General features: G+C 43.7%; 1 protein-coding gene across 1 annotated transcript in view; it reads right to left on the bottom strand.

The window, feature by feature from the left end:
• Positions 1-3,503: 3,503 nt before the first annotated feature.
• Positions 3,504-8,793, bottom strand: part of col1a1a (collagen, type I, alpha 1a) — a 23,777-nt gene continuing 18,487 nt past the window's right edge. Inside the window, exons 38-48 of the mRNA XM_046070344.1 lie at positions 8,217-8,324; positions 8,063-8,116; positions 7,518-7,625; positions 7,287-7,340; positions 7,079-7,186; positions 6,933-6,986; positions 6,709-6,816; positions 6,265-6,544; positions 5,931-6,121; positions 5,337-5,579; positions 3,504-5,142 (exon numbers count right to left, since the gene is read on the bottom strand). Coding sequence (XP_045926300.1) covers positions 4,996-5,142; positions 5,337-5,579; positions 5,931-6,121; positions 6,265-6,544; positions 6,709-6,816; positions 6,933-6,986; positions 7,079-7,186; positions 7,287-7,340; positions 7,518-7,625; positions 8,063-8,116; positions 8,217-8,324 — 1,455 coding nt within the window. The 3' untranslated portion in view covers positions 3,504-4,995. The remainder of the gene's footprint in view (positions 5,143-5,336; positions 5,580-5,930; positions 6,122-6,264; positions 6,545-6,708; positions 6,817-6,932; positions 6,987-7,078; positions 7,187-7,286; positions 7,341-7,517; positions 7,626-8,062; positions 8,117-8,216; positions 8,325-8,793) is intronic.

An 8,793-nucleotide genomic window follows, 5' to 3' on the forward strand; every position in this document is an offset into this window, starting at 1 on the left:
TCTCCCATCCCCGCTCACGTTAAAAATCTCTTTAAATGGATCTTCAACAGTCCCAGAGTCGTATCGCATATACCCAATGAGAGTCATTTCACTGCTCCGTACAGACTGTTTGTACCACTGGATCACTGTAAAATCACTATTCGAATGGTTGCAGTTAATCAGGACCTTTTCTCCAGGATCTTTGAACATGGCAGGAGGATTCTGATGAACACTTTTTGTTGAGAGCTCTGAGGAAACACAGTTGAAACATAAGGTGTTAGTGGAGATAAGAGGTTAAATCTTCAGGATTTAAACGATCAATAAATGCATATAACATTACCGGCTACACATAGCGGCAGAGCAGCCAACTGGATGAGCAGTCTAATGATCATCTTTGTGCAAAAAAAAAAATACATACGAAACATGAACACTGAAAACTGAAATGAGTTGTCTAAGAAAAGGTGGGTTAATACTGTGGGATGCAGGGGCCGGTCCAGAAAGAGAGAGAGAGCCATCCATAAATCTGATTGGCCAGCTGTGGTGCCCCTCCTAGCGGGGCGGGGTCAAAAGGTGGTACATACTGAGCTTGTGAGTATAAACAAATGTAGAACACAAAGCACAAATAGAACTAACTGACTTTAAAGCTGAAATGAATCATTATAAATAATAACAGAAATAATAATAATATAAAAAATTATAATAATTATTAATCAAAAGTTATTTAAATGTGCCTTGAAATTATTACTTATTAAAAAGTACAAAATTATAGCATCAAAATGTATTTAAGTATCAAAAGTAAAAGCATTAATTATACAGAATGAATTTCAGAATTATATATATAATATTAATAGATTATAATTAGTGATGAATAAATGTGTGAGCATCACTAATGCTGTAGCTGGTAAAGATGGAGCTAATATCAACAACTTCGTATTCTGCTGGGTAGCTTAATTATAATAATAATACATCATCATTTATTTGTTGATTTATATTTTGTATTAATGTTTAGAATTTGTAAAGTAAGTTGGAATTAATGTTGTCAAATGTGTGATGCAAAGTAAAAACTTGGCTGCCAAAACGTGGTGGCATAAAGGTATAAGAGGATAAAATGGAAATGGTCAAGTAGCTGAGTAAATGTGCTTCGTTATATTAGATATTAGGTACATTTATATTTTCACACTAAAATTTTGTAGTGGCTTGCTGCAGTCACAACAGGAACTGAGACATGATGGGTACGTTTTGACAGCATATTTGGGATGATGATGATGACGACATTTTAGTGAGATGTGGGCTGAAAAAGACTTTTTGCTTATGGCTGTTTAGAAGTAACAAGTGGTAGTTATTTATTGATATTATCAATCAGTATTATAACAATGGATTTGGTGTTATATTGGTTAATACAGGAAAGAGTAGGGTTTAAAACTTATCAGTGACTATTTCCCGTGTCAGTCTGTGGCTAGACACAGGTGTGACTAAATTTAGTGTCTGTTCATCAGGAAAGGTTTTTGCAGAGAAGAGAGGGTGACTGAGTCAGTGTGCGGCTGGGGGAATCTGACGGACGTCCTTACACAGTGAAAGACCTGCATTTCAAAGAGAGAGAAAAATAACAAGCATAACAGAGGTGGCTTTCAACAATTATACATTTAGTAAAGGTCAGTCAAAAGATTTGAATTTAAACCCACATGTGAGCCAGAGAATCAGGAGAGTGATCCTGTTGAGGTTTCTGATGATGGTGACTTAATCTTCCTCTGTCTCTTTCACTGCACTGACAGACCGAACAGACACTGTGGGATGACCTTAGAGAGGAGGAGACAGACATTTAGTGAACAGAGTTTTGGTTCTTCCTGTAGTCCTCCTCCTTTCTGGCATTATACATGAATGTACAGTATTTGCAAAGAAGCACTTTTTAACAGTGTACCCTAATATGCACTTTGAGCCAAACTGGCACAGACATTTGTAGAGGCATGAATGATTCCCAGAGGATGAATTCTAATGGCTTTTGTGATCCCCTGACTTTTCCTGTATCAGCAGTGACATTTGTGGTTTTGAGTGAAATGGCTTGAGATTGGACAATTGGATGGATTGTAATACAATTTCCAATTGTATTCTCATCCCAATTGCAGTAACTTTGGTAATCCTCTGACTTTTCCTCTAGCACTATCATCAGGTTTGAATTATATTTGAATTTCTCCAATAGTTATGATCAAATACCTGCAAAACTAATGGCATTCCCATCAGCCTCTGCTCTACTCTGTGCTTGTGTATACTTTTGTGCTTATAAGCAAATGTTAGCATGCTAATACGCTACACTAAGAAGGTGAACATGGTAAAATATATACCTACTAAGCATTAGCGTGATAGCATTAACACTGTGAGCACTGTAAAATGTGTTTACTATATCTGGGTGAAATAACCCATAGAGTGCTTTAAAAATCCCAGTATCTCCACCACCTTTTTTGTCTGCTTTTACCGTGCCTCACTTCATCAACACCCCTCTGATGTTTACCCTCAGTGTAAAGTCAACTACTGAGTCCCAATTGCCTGCAGAGGGGTTTCCTCTCTGCAAACAGAGCTTCCTCTGTGTCTGAAACCGGAGAGATCAGCATTCCTCTGATTCCCCCAGGCTTCAAATAAAGACCTGAATTCTTGCAGAAATAATCCATATTCCCGCTGGGAGTGCAAACCTATCCACTGTTCCTGGGTTGATGCCTCCCTCAAGGTGGACAATCGGTGTCTTTGTGAAGCCAAGATTATGCCAAGAGACTGAGCCCGGAGCAGGTCCACCCGGCAGCCCTCAGTCCCACTGCCTGAGCTGTGCAGATGGTCTACCTCGCTGTGGAGACACCGGATTATTTCGGGCAAATATCATCAACAGTGCTGGATTATTAGAGCTACATCTGTGGTTTTCTGATGGATTATAGAAGATCTTCATTTTCAAAGTGGTTTTAATGGCCCAGATAAGACATCACCACCTGACTGCCTGACGAGTCTCCACCAACTGAGAGGTAGGCCACAGTTATTTTTTCTTTTCTGACACAGGGTTAGAGAGCCCACATGTATTGGGCTGCTTCACAGATTTTCAGGGGGCTATATTTTCAGACCACAGCTGACATTTTTTGACTGATCACTCTGCAAAACAATGCGGAGGTTTTAAATTGTCGATTAAAATAACTAAGATTATGAATTTCACAGTGTTGCTTCAAAGAGTGTCACAATCCATCCAGCTTTTAAACACACAAGGACCCCCAAAGCCAGGACAAAGACCTGATTTAGCTCCTAAAGCAAAGTTAATCTGCTACACTCCACATTCAGCGTCCAATATGTCCTGTTTGTCTGGATTACACTCTCTGTGCCTGGCCCTTCCAAGAGGTATAGATTGAAGAAGAAAGAGAAAAAAATATATTTCTGAAAATGTTCTTTAATCTTGTTTCCTCAATCAGTCACTGTACAACTGGTAAATAGGTAAAAAGCTTCTTTGATTCAAGTCCTGTGGAGGGTGGGGGCAGTCAGGGAATTAGGCAGGATTCAATGTTAGACCACTTAACATGCTTTATTTCAGCATTCAAAATAATTAAAAACATCTCAATTTATTATACATATACAAAATAGGTACAGATCCTTGTGGTGTTTTCCCCCCATGGGGTATGTCTGTCTGCCTTCTCTCACAAACTCTTTGCTGATGGCTCTTGTTGTGTCCATTTTAAAAATCACTATCTGATTCCAAATTTTTTGAGAAACCCTTTGCACAAGAAAACAAGAAACAAACTACAACAGATGTGTGGATGAAGGGGAAGAGAAGAAATCTGAATGACAGAAAGGTGGAGGGGGGGTTCAAAACATAAAGAGATTGGATCCACTTTTCACTTGAGCTCAGAAACAGAGCTAGAGTTTGACTGCCAGCGCTACCAAGGCTGGAAAAAGAAGAAGTCTGTTTCATTCTGGACACCAAGAATAAAAGCTGTGGTTTCGCTTTAGCACCAAGAGGGGGGGCCCTGCAATGCCAGTGTGACCTTCACACTACAGAACATATAGCCAGGAGACCTCAAAGAAAAAATAGCACCGTAGGTTTTCGCTGTTTCTGCTTCTGCTAAAGTGTCAGTAAACCTCGACTACCCCACCGACTGCCACAACTACTGCAGGCTTCATTTAAAAACACTGGGCCCTTTTTTTGCACAGCTGGAATTCCTTGATTTTCTGAGGTAGCCACAGGATATTTTTCTTTCAAAAAAGAGGTTTAAACCCATGTTTCTCTGCTGGTGGTTTTAATGTGACTTTTCTTAAAAAAAAAGGGTTAAATTGAAAGGAACAAACAAGAAAGCAACCACATCAACAAACAAATCACAAGAGCTACAACATCAGCAGATGAGGAGGAGGGAGTTGTCAGTGTTGTCTGGGGCAGGGGAACAGGGGGGGCAGAACAACACAGACAAACATGGCTGTCAGTTTCACCGTTTATTCATCAACACCTGAAACGTGGTACAAAGCAATTGGGTTCTGTCTGTTGGGACTGTCCTTTCATTCCTCTCACCGCAGTGGTGTATAAAAATACAAAAGTCACCTGTGTGTTTCTGTTGGTTTCTGTAAACTCCAGAGAGGCCTGGTTTGGCTGGATGAAGAGGGGAAGTAATTTTTTACACTTTACAGAAGCATATATTATTTTCTTGTTGCCAGTGAAACAAAATGTCTTCTTTACAGGATCCTTGGTGTTGGTGATGGTAAAAACAACAACAAAAAAAAAAAAGAGTCAGAAACAAAAAAAGTAGTGGTCCCGAACACGACGATGTAGACTCCGCCACATCGCCGCCATCTTGTTGAAGTGCAGGTTTTAGGCAAAGTGGACCATCGGAACAATAGCCGAATGGAAACTCGTAGAATCACGAGCAAGGGGTCGGATTTTTCAGAAAAATGGCATTAGAGAAATGTTTTGGTGGGGTTCTTTTTAGAGAGAGATGACTGCTAGAAAAAACAAAACACACACACACGCACAACAACAATTTCAAGTCCAGATTTCTCTTTTTACAAGAAACAGACAGGTCCAACTTCAAGGCCGAACTCTTGGTCTGGAGCACCAACATCCATAGGAGCGATATCAATGATGGGCAGGCGAGATGTTTTCGATGTCTTGTAGTCGATGATTGTCTTGCCCCATGTACCGGTGTGTGACTGGAGAGAGAGAAGAAAGGACAGTTAGGGTCAAATGGCAAAAAGGGCAAAATGGCTGCTGCATGGTTAACACCGGACATTTTCAAAATTTCTCCAATTTGCCTGAAATTTTGTTCAAAAGCACATGAACCACAAGACAGCAAATTTAGCCTTTAGTGAGAATGGGATGAGAATATGAACAAAAGTCTCCTCACCGTGCATCCATCCTCCAGGACGCTGTAGGTGAAGCGGCTGTTGCCCTCGGCTCTGATCTCGATCTCGTTGGAGCCCTGGAGGAGCAGGGCCTTCTTGAGGTTGCCGGCGGTGGCGTCCATGTAGGCGACGCTGTTCTTGCAGTGGTAGGTGAGGTTCTGGGATGCCTCGGTGGACATGAGACGCAGGAAAGTCAGCTGGATGTTGACGTCCTCTGGCTGAGAGCCCTCGCTGCCATACTCGAACTGTGTAAGAAAGACGAGGGGGAGAAGTTACTGACTGAACTGTGGATGGAGAGGAAGGAAAAGAAGGGGAGAGGTAAGACGGAGTTGAGAAATAGTTGAGAAAACAAGAGAGGAATGAGAAGAAGTGGAATTGAGATGAGAGAAGGGGTAGAGGAAGGAAAAACTGAGATGACAGTTGACCCAAGAGAAGGCAGGTAAGGATGGATTTGTATGCTGAAACTGAAGTTAATGAATGGAGCTGTAAAGAGGAGAAAGGCAGGAAGAAGAGATTGAGGAGAAACCAAAGAAACCAAGATGAGGTGGAAGCAAGGAGAGAGGAAGTGCCGTTTTTAGTGCATTTCGCATGTTTACCTGGAAGCCGTCGGTCATTGTCTCGCCGAACCAGACGTGCTTCTTCTCCTTGATGTTCTTGCTGTTGTACCAGTTCTTCTTGGTGACCTCGTGCTGAGTTGGGGATACGCAGGTCTCTCCGGTCTCCATGTTGCAGTAGACCTTGATGGCATCCTGAGTGCAGCCCTGGTCAGGGTCAATCCAATACTCGCCTGAAGAACAAGGTGTTAGAAGAGGATAAGGTCAGAAATATTCCTCTTCCAGGCAGATCCACCGAACCTGTCTCAATGCTGACCTAAATGCTGCCATCTACCATTATCCACTCCTCCCACTTCCTCTAAAGGCCTTTACTCACCGCTCTTCCAGTCAGGGTGGCACATCTTGAGGTCACGGCAGGTTCTGGCGGGGTTCTTGCGTGTTCCGTCGGGGCTGCGGATCTGCTCAATCTGCTGGCTCAGGCTCTTCAGGGTGCCGTCCACCTCCAGGTCGCGATCACGGAGAACGTTGGCGTCATCAGCGCGGAACATGCGGAAGGGATCGGGGGCCTTCTCCTGGGGCTGGGAAATGAAGCCGATGTCAAATCCACCGCCAGGGGCACCTGGTGCTCCGGGGGGTCCAGGAGGTCCAGGAGGACCCTGAAAGATGAGAAGGGGAAGAGGGAAGAAGTTGGTTATTTCATTGCTGGTCAAGGCTTTGTGGTGTTGTCAGAAAATCACAACCTCTGTATTTCTTTCGTTAGGAGACACAAAGTAAATAGACAGATGCATGTGTGGATGGTTAGACAGTTAGTTAGACATACAGCAGGTCCCATCTCTCCAGAACGTCCACGAGGTCCAGGAGGTCCAGTGGGTCCAGGCAGGCCACTCATACCGTCCTTACCAGGAGAACCAGCAGATCCAGCGGGGCCCTGCAAACAGCATAAAGAGAAACCTTAAAGTCCCTCCAAACACTCAGAGGCATGGAAAACAGAAGGTATTAAAAACTGATCCAAGCACTGAAAGACTGTGCGGTGTGTAAACTCACTCTAGGTCCAGCAGGTCCAGCAGCACCAGCGGGTCCCTGCTCTCCAGAAGATCCCTATGGGTTCACAAACCATAACAGGAGTTAGAAAAAGTGTATATATTGTACGTGTAGTTTGTATAAGTGTGGGTGTAAGTGTAGTGACATACAGGAGGTCCAGGAGGTCCCTGCATGCCAGTGAATCCTCTGTGTCCCTTCATGCCTCTCTCTCCAGCCTCTCCAGTCTCTCCCTTGTCTCCACGAAGTCCAGAAGCTCCCTGTATGGAGGAAGAAGGGGTTGAGTGTTGTTTTGCCTTCCTCTGCAAGCTGTTCCATCTATTGTAGTGGTCTATTAATGTTGCTGAGATTGTTACTTACAGCAGGGCCACGAGGTCCAGCAGGCCCAGCAGCGCCAGCAGCGCCAGCAGGTCCCTGCAACATACAAAAATCAGTTTGATGTAGAGGCAGGTTGCAGTGAAACACAATCTATGCTCTCACCTACAGTGATTCAGTGTCAGTGGTGGATTTTTTATTAACATGTATGAATGTGTGAAGGTAGACATTTTTACAAAAAGACATGACCAAACTGAAAAATGGTTTGTCACTCACAGTCTCTCCACGGTCGCCATTCTTTCCAGCGGGTCCAACGGGGCCGGGGGCACCAGAGGGTCCAGGGGCACCAGGGGCTCCAGAAGGACCGCTCTCTCCACGGTCTCCCTAAAACACAAACAAAAAATAATTAAATTTTCCCCAGCTTTAATTTCTGTATTTTATTACCATGGCCTGTCCAGTCCTATGTTTAAGGAATTTAAAGGTTTCTAAGAGGTTTCTATGTAGGCACTTGGTGAAACTGCCCGCTGTCTAGGCTATGAGAAAATATAACAATTTGCAGGAGGTATGACTCTGCCCTCTGGTGGTCATATTGGAGGTCATTAGCTCTGACAACAGCTGGTGATGGTGTTTCTATACATGTCAAATATTTTTTTAAACATGGATTTTGTGTGGTAATAGCAGCTCCTCAGCTAGCTTACTACTGTAGATGCTCAGCTAAGTATCACTGTCTCTAGCAAATACCACTGTAGTTAGCATGTTGATTGCTAAATGACCTTGCAGGCTACTTTAGCTATTGCTTCTTTCTTTTCATTTGGACTCACCTTGGGTCCAGGAGCTCCATCCCGACCAGCTGATCCCTCGTTTCCAGGGGTTCCCTAACACAAAAAGGCAGATTAGGAAACACCTACAGGGTTGACTGAACAAACTTAACACAACAGTATATATCAGACAGATAGCCGTGGTGTTTCTTCATACCTCACGTCCAGGCTCGCCAGGGGCTCCAGCCAGTCCAGGGGGTCCCATGGGTCCGGGAGGTCCACGCTCACCACTGGGACCGCCAGGTCCCTGCTTTCCGGTCTCTCCCTGTGGGTGACACAGCCACAGTCAGACTTTTCACAACTACTTCAGTTACTTTAGTAATTGATTGAAGCATATCTGGGTTTGCTCAGTTTGGCAGGTGTTAAGGCAGCAAGGCAGGAAGTTACTAATTAGATTTACTTTATACTACTTTAAAGTTTAAATTAACTTCAATTACTGAATGTTAGGGGAGGCTGTGGCTCAGGAGGTAGAGCGGGTTGGCCGTTAATCGGAAGGTCGGTAGTTCAATCCCTGGCTCCCCCTGGTTGCGTGTCGAAGTGTCTTTGGGCAAGATACTGAACCCCAATTTGCCCCTGGCGGCTGTTCCGCCAGTGTATGAATGTGTGTGAATGTTAGTTTCCGTTTGAGCACTTAGGCTCAGTGTATGAATGTGTGTGACTGGTGAATGCAGATGTAGTGTAAAAGCGCTTTGAGTGGTCGAAAAGACTAGAAAGGCGCTATACAAGTACGGAGC

This window comes from Micropterus dolomieu, linkage group LG02 (assembly GCF_021292245.1).
Source record: "Micropterus dolomieu isolate WLL.071019.BEF.003 ecotype Adirondacks linkage group LG02, ASM2129224v1, whole genome shotgun sequence".
NCBI classification, from domain to species: Eukaryota; Metazoa; Chordata; class Actinopteri; order Centrarchiformes; family Centrarchidae; genus Micropterus; species Micropterus dolomieu.